A 26,308-nucleotide genomic window follows, 5' to 3' on the forward strand; every position below is an offset into this window, starting at 1 on the left:
GGCGGGTGGCTCTTTGCTAGTGGTCAGCACTAAGCTCCTGGACAGAGAAGGGGCAGAGGCGAGGGAAGCATCCGCGGCGCTGGTGGGCCATCCAAAGAGAACAGTCAGACGCCGCCGCTTGGCTTCCTAGCTCCCACCAAGCAGCCAGCGTGGGGGGAGAGGGGCGTTGCTTGCTCGATTTTGGGGCAAGACATTCAACCCTGAGCGGGCTGCGGATTTCCCTGCCTGCTGCTGGAGCTGGGCAAGGCAGAGGCGCAGGGAGGACTGAAACTGTTTCCAAACCTGTGTAGGAAGCAAGATCGAGCTGTCGGAGAAAGCTGAAGGCTGTTGTTTTTGTGGGTAAGGGTGTGTGTGTGTCTGGTATTATTTGACACCCACTACGCATCCCGAGAGGGGTGTTTTGGCTTTGGCACACCCACTCCCCCCCCTTACAAAAAAAAAAGACTTGTCTGTTTTGTTTTTCAAAGGATGCTTCGTACCCTTTGCTGTAGGAACCTGCCCTCGGGCTTTGATGTCACGGCTCTGGATCGAGAAGGACCAGCGGCTAAGCTGCCTCCACCAGATAGTTTTGTGCAGAGCTCTGGGCTCTTCTAGCTGAAGGAGACTTTTCGGAGCCAAGCGCTCGGCACTTGCCCTTACTGCATAATAAGCGAGGAGCTTCCTTCCCGTGTCTGCTTAGCCGGGTACTGTTTTGGGGGTAGGTGTGTCTGGTTCCCACCCATCGATCGAGAAGGAACCCTTAAAAATACACCGGGACTGCCCCTGCTCGCCTGCGGATCGGGGACTCCTGCCCGGGCTCATCGCCTCTCTGAACTGCGGGGGGGGGGGGGGGGTCAATTGTATTTATCTTGATCGCCCAGCAAGTGGAGAGATTGTTTTTTCTGCTGCACTGATTGGAAACACCACTGGTCGATGCTCTCCCTAGGTGGTGATGCTGAGGGAAGGAGAAAGGGAGAGCAGGAAACATGAGCCTGCAAGAGAAGAGAGATCAGGGCTGAAGCCTTTGCTCCAGCATTGTGTGTGCGCTTTCCCCCGGCAGACGGACTATTAGCTGCGCGGGTGCACATGAGAGCAAAGATCCATCCTCCCCCCCCTTCTCTGACCTCTCGAGCAACCTATCCGGCGGTGGAGGAGACCTGTGGGCTACACCCTGCCATGCTCCCCCTGAAATAACCTCCCAGGCACCGAGGGATCCATCCGAAGGAAGGGGATCAGAGGGCAAACGCCAGCCCTCATAACCTTGAGCAAATACTAGCGCTGCGGCTGCTGCTGTTGCGCCTCTATCTGGGGGAGCTGAATCCAGGAAAAGGCTTTATCCGCCTCGCAGGGCTGGGTCCTTAGCACAGCGGGGGAGGCAAGGGGGGGGTTTATTTGCTGATGATCGGAAGTTACTGACAATAAGCACCTTCGTCTCTCCAAAGGCGGAGAGAGGAGGAGGAGGAGGAGAGACGGGGGAAGAGGAGAGCTGATGCCTAAGAGAGCCACTCGGAGGAGGCAGACCAGGCAGTGTCTCAACTTCTCATCTTTGTTTATCAGCGCGAAGCGAGATCGCTGGAAATCTGCGGGGGTTTATAACTGGATCATTCCCATGTCAAGGCTGCGGCTGGGGATTTTGCTCCGTTAACTTGAAGCCACTGGCCTCCCCCACTCCTCACTCAGCGATGTATTCACTGCTCTCAGCCTGCACTTGCTTGTAAGGATTATGACATTTAAAAAAAAAATTGGGGTGGTGGTGGGGGGGAAACTTTCATCTTTTAAGGCTCTGGTTGCATTTTCCTTGCAATCAGGTGGTCACTGAGACCCGAGCCTTTCCTAACCAAAGCATCGATCTGTGTTATTAACAATAATAATACTCATAATAATAATAGCCATTTCACGGCATCATCTGATCTTTTGTTGCTTTTTTTTCTCCTCTCCAGATGTTTACATTCCCTGCTGCTGTGCTTTCAGGTACAGGTATGTGTCCTTTCTGTCTTCTCTCCCTTTGGGTTGGAAAAAGAAACAAAGGAGGCGTGTTGACCTCTGAGTGTCAGGCAGTTTTGCAAAGGGGTTTCACCCCCCACCTCTAGTTTTATAGTTTGATTAAAATGATCACCACGCCAGATAGTGGAGTGTCACTTGCTCTGGAAACCAGCTGCACCTCTGGCTAAGCCTCATTTCAGTGACTACTTCTGGCAATCCACTGTACGAACAAATGATCTTTAATTTCTCTTACCTCCTCCCCTCCCTCCCCTTTTCAAATGGCCACAGCTCGCTTGTGGATGCCAGTAGCCTACATTAAAAGGATTCTCTGGAGTGCATTAGCCTGGCTAATGATGTGAGCGGAGTGTTGGACTCTACTAGTTGCAAAATGTGGATGGATGCATGTGTAGCGGAATAGCAGGCGCTAGATCTCTAGTTAGATCTCCTTTCCCTAGGGAACTTACACGAAGTGATACTGGAAAAAAAACACAAGTGTCCTTAGCCAGAAAAAGGAGGCTTCTTGCTCGCCCATCTCCCCCCCGCCAATTATTCAGTAGAAAGCCACCCAAGCAAGATGCTGCCTTCGAGCTGCAGAAATGAAACAATTAGAAAATCACTGGGAGCGAGACTTCTGCTGTCTCGTGAAATTGACAGACAGGCGGGATAGAGATCGGGGGGAGGAGCGGGGGAGTTTGAAATTCGGGGTGGAGTGAGTCGAATCACATTTTCCACGACAACAAAAATACGGTTTAAAAACAATGTGGTTTGCTAGGACATAGTTTTAGCTGGTGTAAATGCAACACGTGCGTCTGGAGAGGACACACCCGCGATCTTGAGTGTTTCAGAGTTGGCAAAGCAGGTGCTCCAGTTCTGGGAGCCCTTCCGTCTTGCCCTGCCCTGCTCGTGTGACCTGGGCTGGGTTCCCACTCGCATTCTGAGGCGCTGCCGTGTAAACCGGTGGCGGTCCCAGTCGTTCCGCACCCCTTGGGTCAATGCCCATGCACGAGGGCTAGGAATGCACCTGTTCTTCCAGGGTTCTCTGGCAGTTTTTGAGGTGGGGAGGAACGGATCCTCTGCAAACTGATTAAAGTGTCTGAAATACGACCAGTGCCTGGGGCCAAATTGAAAAATTTGTCATATTCCCCCCCCCCCCGCCTCCCGCAAAATTGCAGCTAGATTATAAAAACAAAATAACTCCTTATTTCAGCAGAGCAGCCTCCTAATCAAGAGAGGGGATCTACAGCTGTAAATTACTTTGTGGTTGGAAGGCGTTTGCTGTATTTCTCCAGTTCATTCCCCCCGCAACAGGCTGGGCAGGCAGGGCAATCAGCGATTGCACCCTTCGCACTAAGACATTTTTGAAATTGTGTGGTAACTGAAGTTAATCAACCCTTCATTCCCCTCCCCCCCCCCAGCCTCCTTGTTGCTTTTAGTGAATCAGAAGAAGTTTGGCTCACTGCCTGGAAAGCACTTGCTAAAATCTGATCTCTTACTTCAACAGCCTTAAAACTTGGGAAGTTATTGGCATTTATACAGTTGGAGCTTGCAGGCTTCCAGAGCAATAAAATAATGAAGCAAAAAAAGAGAAAGTTCTGTACTCTTTTACTATTAGAACCATACTTTTTAGATTTAGTGCTGATTTTGCAGCATTTTGCAAGAAGATCTGACACTAGGATTTACTCTGAGGTATCTTCTTCTACCACTTTTCTATGGTGGTGAATCAAACTGGTTGTTATAACAAGAGGCACACTATTATGGCTAGTAGTGTGGGAAGCCAAAACGTTAGATTAGTCATACTCAAGGGCCTGAAAGAGAGTGTTTACAATATTAATGGTAGATAAAAAGATGCGAATGCAGTGAGTTTTTATTGCCTATTTTGTTACACTTTCTCTCTAGATTTATTCATGTGATTACATGTTTAGAGCCTAAATGGGAAAGAGGGATTATAGGATTTATTTTCTAATGATCGGTTTGGGTAAGAGTTAACCTTTGGTGAACTAGAGTAAATTAATGCATCTGTTATGCTTAATATTTGTTTTGCTTAAAAAGCTGTGTGTTGGGAGATTTTAGGAATGTCCCAAATGAATTATATTCCAAGACCTACTTTCACCATCCTATATAAATTAAGATCAGTGAGTTGACCTACATATTAATGATAAGAATTATGATCCATGGTTCCTGAATATTACCTGGTGGCTTAGCAGTCAGTGGTTACAGAAATTTTAGCACCTGCTAGAATGTGGTTTTTACTTTTCTACTGAACTAGTACTTAAACAGTGCAGCATATCAAAATAAGACATATGAAGCCAGATGAGACAGATGAGATTTTTGCTCCATGCCTAAAATCCTCCCTCTTCAGTACATTTCTAGACAATAGAAGCAGATTACAATTCACCATAATTATCTATAAATTACTAGCAGTGGGAAATTAGGCTCAATTTTTTGGACTGTCATATCAATGTGCCATTGCTAGTTAGTTTAGCTTCATATTGTGTGGTGTCTGAAATGGGTTTCCAGTGTTTTAGAAGAGTTGGGGATCAATAAATGGAGGAATTAAGGGAGTTAAGATAACTCAATAGTTTTCAGGAGCAGGTGGAATTTATCCTGAACCCTGAAAGAAAACACTATGGACAAAGATCTATCTTTCTTCATAGTTAGCTTGCTAAGACTAGAAGGATTTCTCAAGTGAAGGTATGCGTACATGATACCAATGTTTAACAGGGACATCCTAGATCAGCATGTGTCACTTTCAACATAAATACCTTTGGGCAAGTTAGAAAAGTACCCCACTGGCAGCAACCTATTGGTAATAGAGCTGGGTCTTAAGCACAAATGAGCCCTTTGGGACCCTTGATTTTGGGGACTATATGGAGATGAGCAATTTGAGCAAACCAACCGTCCCTCTCCTCCAGCAGGCTGGAAGGAAGGCAGCTCACTGTCCATCCTCTTCCCCTTTTTTTGGTGGCGAGTTCATCTGGTTTCCTTCTCTAGCTTCTTGGGACCATCCGTCCTTTGCTTGGGGCCATTCAAATCCAAAATCCAGCCTTACATAGTACACATAAAGAAAAGGAGTACTTGTGGCACCTTAGAGACTAACAAATCTATTTGAGCATAAGCTTTTGTGAGCTACAGCTCACTTCATAGGATGCATTCAGTGGAAAATATAGTGGGGAGATTTATATACATAGAGAACATGAAACAATGGGTGTTACCATATACACTGTTTCATATTCTCTATGTATATAAATAACACGGCTGCTACTCTGAAAATAGTACACATAGTAGATGCCTTCATAAATACAGAAGATAGGTATTATTTATCCATGGTATTTATAAGGAATCTATCTCCATGATATCTAAGATCTATGTGTATCAGTTATGTTGAGCATTCAGCATCTCCTCAGTTTACTTCCTCCCTGTCTCTCTCTATTTTCAGGAACAGTCTGAGTTGGCTAGGCTCTTCACTTTTGTGACCTTGTAGATTAGGACCAAGGCTTTGAATAGAGTCTGGAAGTGAATGGGGAGTCCGTGGAGCACATGGAGCAAGGTGGCTGGCTATATTTGGGCACATTGTTTAAGAGGAAGGCTGCTGCGTGCTACATGAGTTGTAGCTGCTGTTTCTCCTAAAGCTGTTCTTGTGGGCACAGTTATTGTCTGGGTCGTTGTAAAGTGAGACATAGAAAAGTGTTGTTTCCACACGTTCATGGGCCAGATCCTGCAGCCTGGCTGAGCTGAGCACAGCAGACTTTGGAGGCATGGGTCTGCCAGCATGGTGTGTAGATTAGTTTTGCAATTCCCCATTCCTGTGGTGGCTGGGTGTGGGGCTAGTCCCCAGGCATAATTTAGAGCAGGCTGCACTTACTTGTTCTGGCTACCCAAGAGGCAGGAACTGCTGTAATTGATCTGCATAGGGTCATACTTCATGCCCCCTATGCCAGTACCAGGATATGTGTTCTACAGGAGCCTCTACCCAGGCTTTAGGACACCAGAGGGTCACTCTTGCACGGCATGTTCCGACTGAAGCTAGATATACTAGCTCTGTGGCTCGAATCTGCTGCCACATCACATTAAGGGATCTAACCCATTGTGCTTGTTTTTGTCATGGATACTGATGATGATTGTCCTTTATGGATGTATGAAGAAGCACATGTATAAGCTAGTCCAACCTTACCCAATGCTTCAGCAAGTATCTCTCCTTGCCTACATCCCCCCACCTATCCCTTCTTTCCCAGCCTGTGCAAACAGACACCCAGCCCTTTCCTTCTTCTCATCCTCCTGCTACTCATCGCACGCACAGCTTCTACCTTAAGAGCCGGCCCTGCAGGCTGGTGAGTGATGCCAGAGGCAGGTGGGTAGAGCTCTTGGGACTCAGCCACAGACTTCAAAACAGCCACTAAAATCAGCCTGGGTTTATGGGTCCAGTGTCCCTCCATTCCCCAGAACAAAGCACTACATGCTATTGGAGAGGTGAGGTTACCGCTTCCCATTAATGCGTAGCAGTAGTTTCTGGAGGTGTCTGTGTTATTGGACCTTAAAATGATCACTCAGCATGGACAGCGGAAGTAGCATGGTCACTTACACTCTTTGGTTCTCATGTGCTGGTGCAATGTCCCTGTACTTGCCTCTGCCTCCAGCCTCACAGGTGCTCTCTGAAATGAGAGTAAAACACACAGATAAAACATCTGTTTTCAGATTAGATGTCATAAACCTCCTTCACCCCGGTTCCCTTTTCCTCCACAGTGGGACTGTGATTGTGCTTTTACTCCAGCTCAGCTCCTCCTACCCTTGTACGGATGCACAAGGGAGAGTTGATAAAAGTGGCAGCTTGAGAGACCAGAGAGAACAAAGGGTGTGTTTGGGAAACTTGGGATCCTCATTCAAGTCATCGGTCTGGGTTCAACCCCGTGCTGGGGAGTTTTCTATTTCCATTCTGCAGTTATGCTTTCTATTTATACTTCCCTACCCCTGAAGGAAAGATCTTACTGACTGCCAGGGGTTTTGTGATCTGCTGAGCCATTCCACCTGTCTACAGATAGTGACATTGTGACTCCACCTCTCTCAATCCACATAGTCCTTGGGGCTCATGATTTTATGGACAAACAGGGAACAGGCTGCCTGTATGAAAACGTGCCATGGTCATTTGGAATTAGGGAGGTCATAAATAAGCCACTGCTGCTTGACCAATGACATCGGTCTAATTACCTTGTGCTCTGACATAGTTGTTCATTCTACTAGTGGAGGGGAGTAGGATGTGAAACTGAAATCAACATTCCTTGAATTAAGATACCTATGACATCACTTGTGTACAGATAGGAAAACAAACTTTAAAAAGGACTTGTAACTGATTTGAGCAGCAGACTTATCCAGACTCGTAGATCTTCCTGAGAAGTGTGGAATGGTATTTGTCCGCCGACACCTGTATCCACTTACCACTATGCAAAAAGGAGTAAGGAAAGCCTCCTTCTCAGTGTCTTTTTTGGATGAAGAGGCTTCCAACTCACTCCTCAGTCTCCTTTCCCTCCTCTCTTGCAGGAGCTTCTGCACTTGCAGGTTTCCAGTTCTGACCAAAGGCTCAAAAGTTGACGTGCCATGTGGCTAATGTGATCTCAAATATATGTGACACAGCAATGTTTTCACAGCTCCCAGGGGGCCAGTGCACCATCTACTTTCACTTTCTGATTCAAAATGAATCATATTTTGCTTTGTACATTTAAGATGTTGGGGTAAAAACTGGTCCAAACAAGGCACAAAGTATGTTCAGCACCGACACCACATTTTCTTGCAAAGAAATTAGTTGCCACACAAATTCTTGTTCCAGGCTTCTTGAAAGAAACACGCACTTACATTATTTCAGGATTTTGGTTATTTTCAATATTGCAAGTACTGACACTACCGTATGGCTCTGGCCAGAAAAGCAGAACTGCTGTGCTCATGCTTGAATTCTTGAAGGATCTGCTATGCTTATATCATTGTGGTTATTGTTTATCATTATTTTCAAGTGTCCAGAAGTGTGTTAGGTGCCTCAGAAACAAGGAAAGATCCAGCCCTGCCCTGAGCTTGCAGTTGAAATTGGGTGAGACACAATAAGGGTGAAATTCATCCCATGCAGGGTCAGGCACAAAGTCTGTGTACCAAGTGATGCATAGGCCTTGCAATGGCCATCTGCACAGTGGTGAATATCACCCTGATAGAAAAGGGGGAAGGAGAAGAAAGAGAAGCGTTACAATAATACCATCTTGATGGTTCAGTTGAATGATTGTTTTTGCCTTCACCTCTCACAGGTGACTTGGGCAAAGTGAGGTGTTAGAAGTCATTTAAATGAGGGGACAGAGGTACTTTATTGAACAAGTGTGAGGTGGGTGTTCTGTTCATAAGGGTAGCATAGAAGAATGGACAGGGATAAGAACAAATAAAAAAGGGGGGTATCCAGGCTGGCACCCTTGGTGGAATGGAGGGAGGCTGGCACCCTTGGTGGAATGGAGGGAGGCTGGCACCCTTGGTGGAATGACAGCCTACTGCAAGTCCAGTCTTAATTTACTCAGAAGCTGCCTCACATACTGTGGAACAAGCTAAGAATGTGCTTCCCACATAATGCCTGACGTGTGAATGTGCACACCCTGGAACAGCCTCCTCTTGCCAAGATTTGACTAAAACTGCATTGGAAGCATTTGGAAAGGGTGCAGAGTCAGGTAGGGGGGTGATCAGATAGATCATAAGACAGTATGTCACTGGGGGTTCCCTTGCAGGCACAGGTAAATAACATTAAAGAGCTAATCCAATATGTAAAGTATAAACAATGTAAATTTCTCGTGATGTTTCCCTCAGACCTCTCCTCAGTGGTTTGTTTAATTGTATGATGAGATAGATGGCTAAAGCACAACTTAATAGTTACCGCAGAACCCCACCAATTAGTGCTAATGACCAGAAGACCCATTGCTAATTACTAAAGTTTGCATATTAATAAGTAAGTGTGTTTATGGGGAGTGGGGAAACAACATGAAAATCGACGATACTGTGTCACTATAATTGCTTATTCATGTTGTGACAGGAGCATTTGGTTTTAATTATAATAATTCTTCCTGCTACCCTAAAAATGTACTGTAGTGAAGATTGTAAAAGTAATGGCATTTCAATAACATGAGACCACATTACACCATTGTCTATTAAATCTTTGATGGTAAGACTGCCATCATCTGGGTGGTGAATCTTGCCCATATGCTCAGGGTTTAGCTGATCGCCATATTTGGGGTCGGGAAGGAATTTTCCTCCAGAGCAGATTGGAAGAGGCCCTGGAGGTTTTTCGCCTTCCTCTGTAGCATGGGGCATGGGTCACTTGCTGGAGGATTCTCTGCTCCTTGAAGTCTTTAAACCACAATTTGAGGACTTCAATAGCTCAGACATAGGTGAGAGGTTTTTCGCAGGAGTGGGTGGGTGAGATTCTGTGGCCTGCGTTGTGCAGGAGGTCGGACTAGATGATCATAATGGTCCCTTCTGACCTTAGTATCTATGAATCTATGAATCATGGTGGCAGTAGTGGTGGTTTTTGGGAGGCCTGTGAGGCACAAAAAGGACCAAATTTTCAGATTGACAACATAAGATTGAGCCAGGCTGTGATCTAAAATGTTTTGTTTTCAAGGAACAGTTGATGTTGTAAAGCTTCCATCCTTACTGCAGCATCGCAGTGTGGCCTTTTCTGTCTTCTGGAGTGTAATTTGGGCATGTGAGCAAAAGAGATGGACATTCCCATCAGCACGGGGGGTCTGAAGCTAGTGGAAAGACTCTCAGTGAGTTGAAAGTCATTTCAGGCACTACACCTGCTCCTTATCCCCTCTGCACATTTTTGTTGATTTACAATCACATTTTCTTGTTTTTTTTTTTAAATTGCTTTTTCTTCTCCCATGTTCCTGCCTGAAAGACCCACAAAAGCAACAAGGAAATTGATTATACAAGGGAAACACTGAAGCTGACTATATACAACTTGTGGTCAAATGCACAATGTAAACAAATCAGGCCCCTTCCCCCCAAGAAAAAACATTTTTTTGCTCTCATCTTTTCCAGCGATAGGAACCATCCATGTTACTTCCAGGAACAATAGATTTAAACATGTTCAGATAGTAGTGTGATTTTTAAGTTGATGTTGTCCCTTTAAAACATAGGCTACTGCGTGCTACATGTGTCAAGATAAATACACACATCAAGAGCTTCTGATATGATCACTCCAAACTGTCTATTTGATTGGGCAAACACCCATGTAAGTAACTGTAGGCATGGTACTCACATGTGTAAAGTTATTCACATGCATGTGTTTGTAGGATTGGAGCCTTTGGGCATAAAGTATGGTTCAACTTTGACTGTGAAAATGGCACTTATCAGATCTGCTCTAGGCATGTGTTCAGAGTTCTAACTGCTTCAGTTTATTTAAAAACTTATAAAACTTGTTTATACAATCTTATTTTTGTCACAGCTTTTTGCTCTTGCTAGCTCTGTCGAACTAACATGACTATACAATAGCGAGCTGCATTCTAGTTCATCCCATCTGACCAGCAGAATTGCGTAATATGGTATAATTGGTTAGGGTGAAGGGAATGGGACAAGTGTCACGGAGGGCATAATTTGCCTGGAAGAACCTTTCTACTGGTTATAATGCGCAAGAAGGAAAGAACCCAGCTCAACTGTGTGATTCCTGGTAGAGTTTGCAAGGTTAACAATTAGTCAAAAAGAATAAAAACACTTTTTGCTTGTAAATTGAGCACACTGGACACTGAACTCATTGACAGAGGACAAACAGAAACCACTGGTGCTCTTTTTACTGTGTCCCTCCTGAGACTAGAAGCTTGCTTAAGGTCTGATTTTGGCTTTTCAAACAGAACTCCCCCTGAAGTCACTAGGAATTTGCAATGATGATCAGTAGCAATAGCAGGCCTTTTTTCTTTTCTCCTGTGTTGGATTTTATATCATTGATTGATCACACAGTGCGCTGTAACACCATGTCCAGCCAGAACGTATGCAGGTCTGGGACTGACTCAGCCTACCTGGTATCACTTAATATATGTACTGAGGATTAGGCATCCAAAGAAATGACTGGAAAAAAGATAGTCTAAGGCTGCCAAAGTACTTTCCTATTGGCATTCAGTGGCCTTGCTATAGCATGAAGAGGGAAATAAAGGAGACCAGTGAGAGGAAAGACTAGACTTACTGTCATGGTCTGCATCTTTTCCTTTGTAATAGTTCCTTCCAGCGATCAGAGTCTGCACTGCGTGGGAGCAGACATGCCAATCATCCTGGTTTGGGAAGGGGAGGTTCACAATTTTGTGGACTCCTGGAGCCGTCCCACTCGCTTGCCTTCGCTGCTGTCATTTCTCCCACTTGGCATGCTGCTGTCGATGCCTGAGAGCAGAACTCTGCTGGCACACAGAACAGGTAGGCACCTAACTGCCTGATTTGCCCATGCAAACTGGAATTGAAACTAAAATAAAAAAATTATGCAGCAGATATAGTCAAGTTAGAAAAAGCATCTCCTCAATAGATGTAGTAATACTCTTTAGCGTACTTGGTAATATGCCTTGTTTATTATGGAGATTTTATCATCATCAGATGCAAAGTTCCATTCGTTTCAGTAGAAGATGTGTTACTGTGACACCAGTGTACTAGGAAATGCATTGTATTCCTTTAGTACATTAGCCACAGAGTCATTAGAGTTGTTACCAAGTCTCGCAACATCCTAGAAAAGAAGGCTACATGCTATGTTCTGTGCAGATTTTGCCCAGTGTCTTTAAAGCTCATTCTTGTAATTTAGTGAAAACCCTTCAGAGCATGATGGTGATCTTTGTGAATAGTTACGCAGGCAAACTTTCCTTAGTGAGCGGATATGAATTTCAAAGTTAAGGAAAGGAGATTTTAGGCTGAGTCTTGTGAAAATCTTCTGAGCTGTGGGATGTATTAGGTTGTGGAGGAGTCTCATTGTGCAGGACACATTTAAAATTGTACTGGACAAAGCAAAGCACAATAAAATACGCTGTAGGGAACAATCCTGCTTTGGAAGGGGAACAGAGCAGATGGTCTAATAGGTCTTTCTCATCTCCATGAATGTTGTCCAACAATTTCTAGGAAAAGAGAGTCCAACTGCCAATCTTTCTCAGGAATCATTGACTCAGACATTAGAGACAAGAGAGGCCAGTTTCTTTGCTAAACATACTGTGACAAATTTTCAGAAAGTTGAGGCTCGCTTGAAAGTGCAACAAATGAGTGTCTACCTGTAGGTATGTGAGCAGAACCCACTGTAGGATGCAGAAAGGACCAGATTGTGTCTGGACAGGTGCACCCAGGGAGGTGAGCGCAGTCCTGACCAGAAGCCAGACACAGTCCCAGTCTTTGCACTGCGGAGTACATAGAGTGTTCCAGGCTAGTGTTGATAGTGTCACTATCCTCTCAAAAGGAGGCAGTTGGGCTATGGCCCATTTCCCTCTGTCCCAGCTAATGCCCACTGCAAAGGTGCATGTCTGCTGCTTTCAAAGCAGGTAACAGCAGCTGTGCCCCCCTCCCCCCATCAGGAACTCTGATGGGACTCTGATTGGGGCAGTGCTGCTCCATGCAAACCCCTACTAAGGGCTGTGGCTTAAAGGGATTGTTGATCTCAGACAGGGCAATTTGGGAGGCAGTGCTGTCTTACGGTTATGTCTTATGACTTGCTCTCTGACTTTAATTAAGTCATTTAAAAGCCTATTCTGGGAGGAGATGAGCCTGCTGTACTCCCACTGATTTCAGTGGGAGTTGAAGGGGCTCAGCACATGTCAAGTTTGGGTCACTTCACCTCTCTGTGCCTCAGCTTCCTGATACGTAAAGGGACCTGGCTTTATACACATATATAGCGTTACTGTGAGGCTCATTATGTCCAGGGACATGTGTATCTAGTTGTCATCCAGGGGAAACCTCCAACCCCACTTCTTGAACATTGCTTTTTTGTTTTGTGGTGAAATGCACTCTATAGAAACATCAGATTACAGGGGCAATCAAACCAAAAATTGCGCCTAGTGCCAATGACAGGATAAGAAGCAGCTGAAGAAAAACATGCTTAAAAATGAACATCAGGAAGTACTTTACCACAACAAAAATCATCTCTGCCTGGAATGGGCTACTGGGGACTGTTGATAAGACCGAGATGCAAGGGTCATTCAATAAACAATTAGATGACATCATAGAGAGGAAGCAGCATTTAAAATGAAAAGGATCCTAATGTGCTAAATGATTCTTCTGATCACCACGTTATAATAAAAGGGATACTGAGATTAACTAATGCTAAATCTCTGTGGAATTCCAGTGGAATTGCATAAAGCAGCTATAGAAATACCAGAACGAAGGAATTAATAATGGTTTGCACTTCCTACATGGCATCACCATCATTGCTTATTCCTCCGAGCTCTCTTCCTTCTATTGTAAATCTCAACTGTCTTCTCCTCTTCCCCAAGCCCCATTGTTGGCTTCTTTCTTCAGATTAGCTTGTTAGTGTTTCCAGTGTCCTTTGGAATATCCTGTACACTTCTTAGGCAAAATCCTAAATCCTTCTTAGTCCTGCTCTGAGTGGGGGATTGGGCTAGATGTCCTCCTGAGGTCTCTTCCAACCCTAATATTCTGTGATTCTATGAAAGACAGATTTACATTAAAATATGGGGAGGAATTAAGGCATTATTAGATAGAAAGAAATGTATGGGTACATGCATGCTGGATGGCCTGAAGGAGTGATAATGGGATATAGAAGAGGGTTTCCAATAGCATGCTGTTGGGTGCCAACCTACATGGATTGGTGAAGTGATAGAAGAATCTTTCACCACCAGCCTGTCGATCTGAATCCTGCCCAGGTTGGTAGTGACCTCCTGACGGCTAGTTGGTGGTTTATGTCAAATGAACTGCACATGGGGAAGAGGTCTCTCAGCATATTTCCTATTCAGCAGGTGTGATAAAAACACGAATCTCTAATTGTTGGCATGGATTGTTTCACTTTTCCTGCCTGGATGAATGTAACATCAGACTTTTGGGGTGAATACTTGCATTTATGAGTTCAAAACTCAGTTTACGTTATCTGATCTTCACTTAAAATGTGTTGTTGCCATGAGCACAGGAGCCTGTCAACTTGTTTGTAGAATATTAGCTGAAAGTAAAAATGAAAGGGGTAAAGAACACCCAGTGAAAAATAATTCAATTTTTTATTTGAGTTAATATTCACAGACTTCGTGTTGAGTAATTTGTCTAGCTGTAAGTGTTATATTTTCATCTGTACAGCTGCTTGGTATGTTGTTTATTGCTCCATCTATGATAGGTATGCACATAAACCTTTCAGTAATGTGTTAACCCTGATACTAGTTGGGCTAGCACAATTTTAAAAAAATTGCTCCACAGTGAGACGTGAAACTAAAGAGATAGCAAACCCTTTTCAAATGTATATTCAAATCATGCTCCCAATTCTGCTCTCAGGTACATCAGTGGAAATCTGATAGCTAATGGTGTTCCTCCACATTGACACCAGCGTAACTGAAAGCAGAAATCAACCCTTTAAACTGCATAGGAAAGGTCTTAAGGAGAAAGTACCGTATGGCTGGCTTTAGGCACTAAATGTGATGTTGTACTGTAAATTGCATGGTGCAATTTGGTATTGACTAGCTGTAAAATAAATTATGATGTATGTAGTGCAAGCTTCTGACCCTGTGGTCGTGACCTTACGTTGATTGGCAAGACTTCCTACCAGCTGAGATCAGAATAGTAAACAGCCCCATAGCAATCAATATATAGATAAACCTGAAATTCTAATTGTTGGTGCCTTTGATAGGAATACAGTTTTAGGTTGCGTAGACACAACATTTTATCCAAAAGAGCAGGCAGTTTTGTTATTAACTTATGTTGGAATGGTGTGTAAAATTCAGGACCTAGTTTTCCATTGTGTTACCACTAGTTTTTTGCCAGTAAAATTCCATTGAAATCGCTGACACAAAACTGGTGTAATGCAGTGGAGAATGAGGCACTTAAATGTTATTAAAATAATTGTAACTGCCAACACAAATCACATATTTCAAATTTACAAAGAGCATAACAGGTGCAGGTCTAGCCAGTATCATGACACAACACTAATGGTATACTGGGATGTAAATCACGATCTCTAAAGTCTCAGCATTCAGAATTTCCAGTAGTTACACTGTCTATTTAGTGAGGCTGAAATAGCACTATCTCTGACCTGGAGTTCAAATTTTTTTTGCTGAACTGTAGCCCAAAATTACTGATTTTCAGTAGAGGGATGTCTTTATGGCCAGAGTTTCAAAGGTATTTTGGCACATAAAGCTGCAGATAGGCGTATAGTGTGATATTCAAAGCACATTGAAATCAATGGGAGTTAGGCACTAACCTAGTTTGCACTTTTGAAATCCCCACTAGGTGCCTAAATATCTTTGAAAATCTGGTCCCAAATGCCAGCCAGCTCTCTGAAGACCACAGTTTGGTAACCGCTGAGTTAGGTTCTGGTCTAAAGTCTCACTGTCCCTCCTTGTATTATTACTTAACATGGATTGTATGTTATTATTAGTGCTTTTATTTGTGTTACATGAACGCCTCAACCGACACTGGGGTTCCTTTGTGCCATGCACAATACTTGGTAATGGACAATTTTTGCCACCAGCACCTTAACATCTAAATAGATAGGACAGGCAAAGGGTGGGAGGGGAAGTGGAGGCCCCAAGATTTGCCATCAGTTGCACAGCAGATGCGGAGCAGATCTAGGGACAGAGCTCAGGTCTCCTGATTCCCAGTCCAGTGCTCTATCCATTGGTCAGCACTGTCTGTCAAGCTATTCAGTGCAAGGACTTTGTCTTCTACATAAGTTTTATACACCGTGTATCCTCTGGGGCTGTAGCAATAAGACTGTAAAAAAACAAACAGTTAACACCGAAATTCCACCACATAGGCAACCATCGGTGGAAACTAATGCAACAGAACATAACATGAGAAAATTTTAGGGTCTATACTGTCTGCCCATAAGAATATAGTTATGCTGAATAACATATAAATATATACTACAAATACTTGTGGCCTTCAGGGATAAAGTGATTAGAATAATGTGTACTTAGGAGATGCAGTGTGTATAGGGAATTAAGAAGCTCAGAATAATGGAAGATCCATCTCCAGGTCAGCTCACAGCAGCTGGTTCAAAGCCAATTCAGAGCCATAAGCACCTGGTAATTTTGAAACTAGACAAGTAAACAGAGGATGCCCTTTCTTTCCACGCTCTGCTTCTGCCTCAGTTGTTTACAGGTAGTGACAAACTGCCTACTCTTCTACATATCCCAACTTACTTGCAACCCAAGGCTCAGATTCTGGTTGGCCATGCAAGCGTACTCAGCACTGTGATGAGTCTGGTAGAAATGCCTAGGAAGATAGACTCCCTTCCCCTTGCAATCCTAGTCCTTGTGCTCCCCCAGTGCAAGGGACAGGGAGAATATAGCACTGAGTAAAACCCTCCAAGGCTGTGGTCTTGCCCTCTTCTGCACTGGCCAGCACAGCAGGGCTGGTACAAATGGCAGGAGAGAGAGCTCATGTTGTCCCCGCTTAGCGTGCACTGAGCCAGCGTCCATGGAGGATCTCTGGCTGAGTCACCCAGAAGTACACAGGTAACTCTTGGTGAGGTGATGTGCCTCCATCCCCACCTCCTCCAGCCTGCATAGCCCTGAATATTAGGTAGCAATGGTCAGTCTGCCACTGTTTTGCAAGTCATGAGCCTATGAAAAATGTTGACGGGGATAACCATGATGTGATTTTAAATTGGTCTAATGCTCTCCATTGTTTGTAACCCCTTCTCAGAGGCTTGAAAATAATGAGTTCCACTGGCAATCTGGTTTTTAATTAACTGGTGACTGTGCAGGGAGGATGGTCAGAGATAAACAGTTGCTTTTGCATTTTTTGTTAGATTTACAGCTATTGAGTGACTTGTGTTCCATAAATGAAAACTAGTTGTTTAGGATCCATTCCCTATCAGTTTTGTCGGTTAGACATTTGACAATTGAGCCTAATTTGCTTGAGTGTGGGGGACTGAATGGTCCAGGCAATTGATAAAGGTCTATGGTGCCCTTAACGATCTGTCAGTTTCAATCAAGCCCAAGTTGGCAAGGACTGAAAGTTGTTACCATCTGATGGCTGTTTGGGGAGCACATGAAATGAGCACGTGAAATCAGTCCGGTTTCTAGTGGTCAAGTGCCAATGCCACAAAAAACACCACCACACCTTGCAGTCCTCTTGGCAGCTTCATCAGAGGCCAGAGACTGATGGGACAATAGAGACTGAAATCCTCTCTCATCCCCGAAGACTTCACCTTCAGGGCACGGTTTAGTTACGCTGACAATGTAGGGGAAGTTTCCACCGCTACTGTGCCTATTCTGTGGACAGAGAACTGCAGTCTCCAGCCTGTGCCATGCCAGCACCTTTTCTGGCACTGAAACCCCCCTCCCCCCAAAAAAAATCTTTAATCTTCTTGAGTGTGTCTCCTCTAATAGCTATGCTGTCTTGCCCAAAGTTGTCCTCTGAGTTTGTTGTCACGAAGCATTAGGTACGTGCTCCATCTAACTATTTCTTTTGAAATAAAGCATCGTCTGAAGAATATCATGATCTTTTCCCTATATAGAAGCTTCTGCTGAAGGTTTGACTTTGTTCCCTGCATCTGATAGGGAGTTCACTTGCCAAAAGACAATGACATTTCTTCAGCCATCCAGTTTTGCATTTGAATATCAAGTTTCTGATAATAGTGTATGAAGCTCTGTAGGACAGAGCAAAGTTAATGATAGACATAATCAAATCTTGTGGTTCAGGGTGAAAACTGATCTCTGGCCGGAGTCAACAAGGAATTTTCTCCACTACCATCAGCCCTGCGCCATTGGCAGGTTTTTGCTTTCCTCTGGATCATCAGGTGTTGGGTATGTCAGGAAGCCAGATACTAGGCTTGAAGGACCTGATCCATTATGGTGTATCTGGCATTCTTGTAGCAGGTATGCACAAGTCCTGAACTTCCTATACCTTTCTTAGCTGTTTCAAATCTGTATTGAGTTTATTTTCTAACTCCCACTGATGGTTTTTGGACTGTGTTGACCACATAGGAATGGCATTAGAACTATTCTTTGCTTTACCTACTCAGCTCGTCTAGGGGCTGGGCTACATTTTCTATTTCATGAGATGTTTATATTTACTCATTAAGTCTCCTAGTTACTGTCTATGAGGGAGGGATACAGGCAGCTTGTTATTGCAGAGAGGCTCTGAAGTTGGCATAATTACAGCTCTGTGTTTCTGTGGCAAGCTCACTATTGAAATTGCTTAATGATGACTTGTGCTCCATGCCATCCATCCATCCATCCATCTCCCTATCAGCCATTCTTAGCCCAATTGGAGTGCGAAGACCTTTCCAGCTCAGCTTTCCTCCATCTTGTTGAAAGCTCCGGCGCGAGTCTGGCCACACTTGGCCAGCACAGGTTGGCGAGGGGTAGCTGTGGATAGCCAAGTCCGCCTTCATCACCGACTTTACCATCATGATTAAACTTGCCAGGGATTGTTGTCCCTAATGGCATCACTTAGAGGTTCTTTGTTGGACTTGTTGCCACTGACCCATTGACTATGAGGTAGTGTCTCTAGCTTCTGGGTCACTTGTGCTTTATTACTGTGATCAAAATCTTATGAGAGGAGTTCAATAGATAAAATAATGTGCTATGTCAGCAAAGGACTTGCTTTTATGTCATTTAAGTTGAATAAATAGCTTATGAGAGTTTAATCGGCATTTGCATTTATACAAAAAAATGTAATTTACTTGTGAAGTTTTTATTTCTTCCCGGGAGTCCAATTTCCCCAGCATGCACCAAAATCCATTCCTGCCAAGAAGTTGAATAACACACTAGGTTAGGTAATGGGTTTTCACTTCTAAAGAAATATGTGTTAGCTATGACATGGAGCCCGTGCTGGCTTCAGCTAGCTGAGCTGCTACATTAGTTTAGCAGCAAGTGTGGATAGATGGAGATCAACATGCATTCCCGGACCGACCAGTGAATTTTTCTTGTTGTCTAATTGTGCATATCACTGTTCACCTAGGGAGATCCTGTACTGGGCTCTGGTATGCATGTGTAAGTAGAATTTGTCTCATCTAACAGACATCTTAGATAAGAAGTGGGATATGGGTCTGTGACCAAAGGCGAGGTATACGACAAAGTCCAGAAAAGACAGTCACAAGTACAGGTATTCCAGGAAGAAGTGGTTGTGATGGAAACTTCGCTAACCCTCTTAGATACTCTGGGAGAAATTCAGAGGCAGCATAAGTAGGTGCACCTTCACCAGGGTGTCACCTCTGCTCACAGCTGGTCTGAATTTAACTCCAAGAGGAAAGTAAGTGCATTAGCAAGAATCACTTCTTACCAGAATGCCTGGAAGAGCAGTGGCTAGTGACAGAGCAAGCAAAGCAGGTCATAGGAGTGTCAGACTACCCTGAATATTGGCAAGCAAAAATTAAATATATTGGCCAAGATTTTTAAAAGTGGCTAGTGATTTTGGGGGACACGATATAGAAATTGCCCTCTGAAGATCAGGCCCCTTTAAGATGCCTCAAGTTGGGTGCCCAAAAAGCGAGACAACCCAAATCACTAGTCACTAAAATTTTGCCCCCCGATGTGAAAGATGTGAAATTCCATTTGTCCAGCACTTGTGGTGCAAAAGTTTCTATGTGATCATACAGCCAAAGGCAATCATTACAAGCCCTGAATAAGACACACACCATGGTTTTCATGGGTTTCATTAACTAGTCTCATGTACTCACTTCGGATCCAGAATGCAGACTGCCAGTTCAGTTTGGATTAAATACAACCGACAGTTTTATACAGTGCCTTTGATAGGGCTTAATATTAGTCGGTGTTTTGGCACTGTCTTTAGAACATTAATGGGATAAAGGGAGAATAGTCCATTCTGATGAGTATCATCACAGCTTAACAACTCAGGATTTTACTTCTGGAGTGTAGACTTTATTACTGACTTTAAAACTTTATAAACCCCAACAACCATTGAAGCCTATTAACTTCAGGGGAGGCAGTAAACTTGACATGATGCTGTCAGATTTAAAGCTATTCTGTTAACTGATACAGAGAGCTTTTACCGTTACTTTGTTTCATTAGAAAGGCAGTCGTGAGAGTTTGGAAGTAGGTTTTAATGCTTTCCCCACTAGAGTTCACTGCCTTAGTTCACAGTTACCTTTTTACAACGGTCCAGTGGCTTGTATGAAAAGAGTTGGTGATCACAGTTCACTTCCCAAAAGTTATCAGGACAGCTGCATCACTTGATTCCCTTGATGACAATCTCCATAGAAATGAACTACCTTCTAGAGTAGGCCTCTGGCTAAGGCATATTGGCTGGGCAATGCAGGGAAACTTGCCCTGTATTTGTTGTGTGGATGAATGGAGGGCTTCATTCTTCAGAGCTTTTAATCCAGCATCTTTCACCAGCACTAATTTCACTGAAAGGAAAGAAAGGAATGTAACAGTAGAAGAGAAAAGAAAAGGAGTGCATAAGTAAAGGAGGAGCTGCTTAGGTGTATTTTGGTCAAACTACCAAATATGGGACTCGGCAGAGGTCTTGGTGAGAAAGTAGATGTAAAGCTGTTGAGCTGAATCCTTGCATAGAAAACGAAACTCTCAGAAACAGTGACTTCTTGTGGCTGGAATTCCAGAACCACTTAACCATGCACACACAGGGCCAAATCCGTTCCTGATGCAGCTCCAGAAACATCAGCTGTGTTTTAATCAGGGACGAACTTGGTTATTGGCCAAAAAGAAATGGAACTGGCAGGATGTAAGTCTGCCGAGTATCTGTGCATTTTTGAAACATTGGAATTGGGAGTCTGAATGGCACAGGTGTGAAGGCAGCAGCTAGATCAGCTGAGAAACCACTCTGACTTTATAGAGGAGGAGGGGGCAAGTCCTGCTAGGAGATGAGGGGGAGCATAAAAGGGGTGGAGAATCAGCAGCTCTGCCCATATCAGGAAAAGAGTGTTAATCTGAAGTTGCATCTCATGAAATGTCTGATTTATTTGTCTTCCTTGAAGGTCTTTAGGCAAGATCTGAGTTAGGGAGATTGTTTTAGAGCAAGGGAATTTTCTATAGTGTTTAGGATGTACCTAGTCTCTGGTAAGACTGTGAGTGGCCTGTACTGATACTGAGTTAGCCAGAAATCTCCATACTGAAACGGACCACGGTGAGCCTCTGTTTGCACAATTAACAAGGTCCCTTCCCTCCTGAAAGCTGAACAGTTTATTGATTTCTTTGGCCGGCCCACCCCCGCCTATTCAGAAATAATGACCCTTTCAGCCCAACTCTAAATCATCTCAGCCTGACTCACCCATTAGACCTCTTATCTTTTTGGGTTGTTGTTGATATTTATGCTTGTGAAGGTTTATGATCTGTGTCAGCACTGCCTGATGAAATGCTTTATTTATCCGTACATTGGGCCACACAAGGAGCTTCCTTATTCTAGTGTCATGTTCAGGATGCTGTAGTTAAGGTTGTGTCAGCACTCCTGTGTAAAAACCTTGCTATTCACGGGTTTGCGACTCGGTGAAAAAGAAAATCCAGAACTGGGCACGCTTCCAAAACCCCAACAACCCCACTGGCCATATATGTGTAATTCGATGGGCTCCATTCTTCTGCCAGGGAAAAAAGAAGACATCCACCCTCTTTGGGTTTGATTTTTAAGGTGCTTATTAATATCCTTATATCTATATTAGGAGACGAAAGATTTGCAGGTCAGGTATAATGTGGACTGGGAGTCTTTCCTAATGATAATAAAGACTGTTCAAAGCAAAACAGTCCTTTTGCCGTGAGTGGATCATGCATGGGGATTTCTGAAAACTGCATCAGATTTGGAAGAACACAGTCTTATAGAACATACACAGCACATATCTGCACTGGCTCACTGCATACACCTGCACTGGTCCAAAAGACTACCGGCTCTGTCCATAGAACTCAAACCACAGAGCTGTAATTGTCAATTAAAGACTGTAGCTAGTTTGTTTAGGTAGCAGCCTGTTTAAAAAAAGCCTAATCTTGATAGATCTGAGCAGCCTCAGTGGAGCTCTTACAGTCTACTGGGTTCATAATACATGGTTTCAAATACACCTTCACATAGTCCCCTCTGGACTTGGCTAGTTAGAATATTCTAATCATTGTGTTTAGTTGTGTTTAGTTCGCAGGGGACGATGTGGAGTCTGTGGCAGTAGAACAGATGAGAATGCCATCTGGGTTTCTGTTCTGTAGCTGCCGTCGTACTCAGCCCTGCCTTGCTTCTTTCTGTGGGCTGTCCTGACAAGTAGTGCCCCGTGGGAGGAATCTTGGAGGGGGGTCATTACCGTGCTATGGACAGTAGGTGATGTGGTATATAAATGTGATCTATTATCATCTTATGCAGGAGCTTGTGAGCTTATAAATTGGAGATTCTCCCTGATAACAAAGGGAGTGTGGTTTTAAATGGATTTGCAGGAGAAAAACTTTCTAAGCTGCTTTGCTTGCAGCTGTGCGGAAAGGGTTGGATACAATGGAAAAGGAAAGTGCTTAGAGAACACTGAAGTTGGGAGATTTTTTTATTGCCGTGGCTGTGCCGCTGGTCAGTTTGCCAGGGAGTCAGTGGTGCTGCGAGATTCAATGTTGACAAGCTAAAATGAGAATGCTCATGTATCACATTATTCTAGGACACTGGGTTTGCATTCATCTCAGGTGGTCGTTGTTTAAGCAAAGTTTAGTGAGGCTGCTGATTATGCCACTCATCACTGGTGTTCAGATCCTCAAAGGGATTTAGGAGCTCTGAGAGTTGGGCACCTAAATCCCTTTGAGGATCTAAGAGCTGCAGTGACCAGCACTACAATATTGCCTGGTTGAACCCTTCGATATAAGGATGCTGCAGGACACACTATTATCCCACTACGGGACCAGGGGCCTTTAAAGAAGAAACGTGAACCTAGAAAGAAAACTGAAAACGTGCTGATTACCTCATTGCTGAGGTGCAGGGTGCAGAGGGTGAGTCAGCATTCCGTGTTAAGTAGCTGTTCTAAAATTCTTTTTCTCCTTGGTGAAATCCTCTCTTAGAATGCATCTTTCTTTGCCATCACTGAAACCATTCTTCTCATGGGTTGCTGATAATACCAGCAATGTCACAGATCAGCTCTGCTTCCAACCCTGACTGGATAGAGGGGTCAAATAAACTAGCCAGGATTGCTTAGTCGGATTCCAATCCAAGCAATCAGTGTCATGGGTGAACTTGCCACTTAACCAAACTTGAAGTAAATGGTTAACTGAAGTTATATCAAGTCCTGCTAGAGTGATTAGAAGCAGAATAAAAGAGGTAGAGACCAGCACTGCCTCGATAGATAACCATGCTAATTTGTAGTGGACCTCCTACTCCCTACACCTGCAGACCACTAACCAGCAGGGATAATAACACCTGGCATATCACAGAATTATGCTTTTTGGGGGATGTCATTAGAGGGTTTCACAGAAAGAAAAAATGCCTTTAAGGAGATAAGTGAAAACTCACTTTTGTGCTGAATGCCGTTCCCTCCATGTCAAAGCTGGTTAGTGAGGATATTCAGTGCAGATTTCTGGACTTACCTCCATTTGCTTTTTAGTTTTGAAGTTCCCCTTTGACAGTGCAAGGCAGGGGAAGAGAGGGGCATGAGATCTCAACAGAAGTCTGGTTTGTGAGTTGGTGAGGGTGCAAGGCTTGGGCTCAGAATAACTTTTTCTGTCAGATGGAGAGACTCTTAGGCACTGTGTTTGAAATAGAGACTTTGGGTGCCGTGTACGCAGCCGATTTCACTGATCCTACATGGAGTTGTGTGGGCTCAGAACTTCTGAAAATTGAGCCCATTTTTAGGTGCCTTAATGTGGATTGAAGGGCGCAGATTTAAGGTATATTGGAAAATCTTGGCCTTACAGTGAAAATGTGTTTTCACTACCAAAAAATTGGGTGGTGAAATTTTGCTCTTCTTGGCCCCTGGCAGCCTGTTGAATCTGTCAGACCTGGTTATCCCAGTGGCCTTATTTACCAATAGCCACTGCTTTATACTCTGTTAAACATCCATCTCTAGTTCTTTTGCTCTTAGGCCCTGGCTTCCAAGTGGGGTTGTATTGCGGAACCCATCTCAAAACGAAGAGAATATTATTAACTTCTAGTACATTTCAGTTTTGCTAAATGCAACATCCCCAAGTAAGTTGATGTGAAGAGATTTATTTGAAAAAGTAGGTAGCCTCTCTCAAATGGAAATCAGATCTATCCATCTCCTACTTCACCAGGGTTACCTTGGTGAGATACTGGGATGTATAGCGCAGCCCAGAGAGCATCTTCAACCTTTGGGTTTCATAGAGGATGTTATGAAAAGCAAACTAAACAAAGCATAAAAAAGGTAGAAAATATTCATTTTTCAGAGAGGGGAGGGAGGAAGTTTTGCATCTTATGCTTCAAAAACTGGCTCTGAAATTCCATGTTCCAGGAGTAACATGGAGAGCTGGGGCTGGGAAAGGTGTTTCTCCATATCACTGTTAGAGTGCCCATTGGAGTGAAGTATGGGACATAACTGTTATGTTCCAGGGTGCTCAGTGGGGACAGAGTGGAGTGAACTAAGTCTGAAGGGGACAATGTTTTGGAAGGAAACACACCGGACATTGACAAAGCATGTGGCTGAAAGGGGTGAATGCTGATGAACATCACAGGGGATGCCCAAATCTTTGGCTTATGAATTTGGCTATGCAGCAGGCTGCACACACTGAAAGGCAAGGGCTTCTGATAAATTATGGTACGTATCTCTTTATACATTGCCTCTTCACTCCTGGCAGTTTTCACCCCTGGCTTCTTTCTATTCAGTTGTCTGCCCTCATGGGACCTTTCCTCTTCCAGATGGTAGTACCTCCTGGGTTGGGCAGGGGGAGGCGGTGTCTGGTGTCTGCTGTTCCTGGGAGCTGACTTGCGGCAGGGTCCCTTTGGAGGAGACTGATTCTGCAATGCCCCCATTCTCCACTGATTAAGGATGAGAGGAGTGAGCATCTCAAAGTTATTCTCAACCCTGAGCCTCCCATGTGACAGAGTGTATGTTCAGTGCTGTGCCACTGAACCATGGGCTGGGTTTTTGCTGGGTGGAGAGCAGGGCAGATGCATGCCCTGCCCCCTTCATTCCTTCTCCTTAAATGCCTCTCACTAGGGTGAGCCTAGTTTACACTTATCAGGAGCTTTATTTTTATTTATTTAGTTTTTCCTTTAATTGAAAAGTTTGGAGCATTTTGGGTCACTTAAACCACATCCTTTCCTCCTCCAACAATACCCAGTCACAGATTTATTGATAGAATTATTAGAGTTGGGGAGAAGCCAAAGGATCTTGAAGTTTTTCTGGGAGGTACAGCATAGTGTGTAGCTGATACAGTGAACAAATGAAAATTAGAAGGAGAAGAAAATACAGGCTGCAGCTGGGAAGTTATGTGGTATTTAAAGGCCGGGAACTGATCGACTGAGGTTTGCCATGCATTTCCGCTACAGATAAATCTAGTTGTGAATCTGCTGGATCTTCTTTGGGTATGGTTCTGTTCCTTTCCTTCTGCCAAAGGCTTTGTTTTCCCTTTCCCCTCGCTCAGCTATTTTATGATCTCCCTTTTGTTTTCTGATTTTGGGCTCAGGCAGATTTCACAACATCCTCATGAAAGTCGTACCACTAGCCCTAAAAGGCGGTACCAAGTCCAACCCCAGTTAGTCATGTATGGTGAGTGCATTGTAGGAGCAAGCTTAAGGGCAGGCTCTGGCTTTTGCTGTGTATTTGTACAGCACCTAGCACTTTGACGCCTTGATCTTGACTAGGGCCTCTAGGATTTAGTGTTATATAAACAAAAGTAGTAAATGCCAAGTACATTGGCTTTGCTGGGAGTCGAGGGTGCAAACCTCTTTTAACAACTGGGCCCAAGAGGAACAAGCATAGCTTCATGACCATCTAACGGAGAGAGAAAGAGTTTCTTCTGGTTCTTGAGGAGCAGAGATGAATCTAATAAGACCATGAGACCATCTAACAGTCAGATGGAAGGCACTTTCAGGGCAGAGTCAGAGCTATCACCTCAGTGTTTCCCTCTTCTTTCCAGCATCTCTTCCTGGACTGAGCTTCAGCTAATTGTTTTTCATCCAGGTGCTTATCTCTCGCAGAGACTAATGTCTATGTGCTGGTGATGGTAGTATCAGCAGAAGATGAGGACAGCTGGGTGTCTTCAGTGTATCAGCAGTTCTGGAGCCACCAGATTAGTTTAGAGTACTGAATCAGAATGAGATT

The 26,308-nt window shown here is 44.0% G+C and overlaps 1 protein-coding gene across 1 annotated transcript in view; it reads left to right on the top strand.

Moving 5' to 3' along the window:
• The first annotated feature begins 1,209 nt into the window (after window positions 1-1,209).
• The window catches only part of FGF18 (fibroblast growth factor 18), a 108,067-nt gene continuing 82,968 nt past the window's right edge, over window positions 1,210-26,308 (top strand). The window contains exons 1-2 of the mRNA XM_074962125.1: window positions 1,210-1,693; window positions 1,920-1,956. Of these exons, the coding sequence (XP_074818226.1) occupies window positions 1,662-1,693; window positions 1,920-1,956 (69 nt within the window). The 5' untranslated portion in view covers window positions 1,210-1,661. The remainder of the gene's footprint in view (window positions 1,694-1,919; window positions 1,957-26,308) is intronic.

This window comes from Natator depressus, chromosome 8 (assembly GCF_965152275.1).
Source record: "Natator depressus isolate rNatDep1 chromosome 8, rNatDep2.hap1, whole genome shotgun sequence".
In the NCBI taxonomy this organism is placed as follows: Eukaryota; Metazoa; Chordata; order Testudines; family Cheloniidae; genus Natator; species Natator depressus.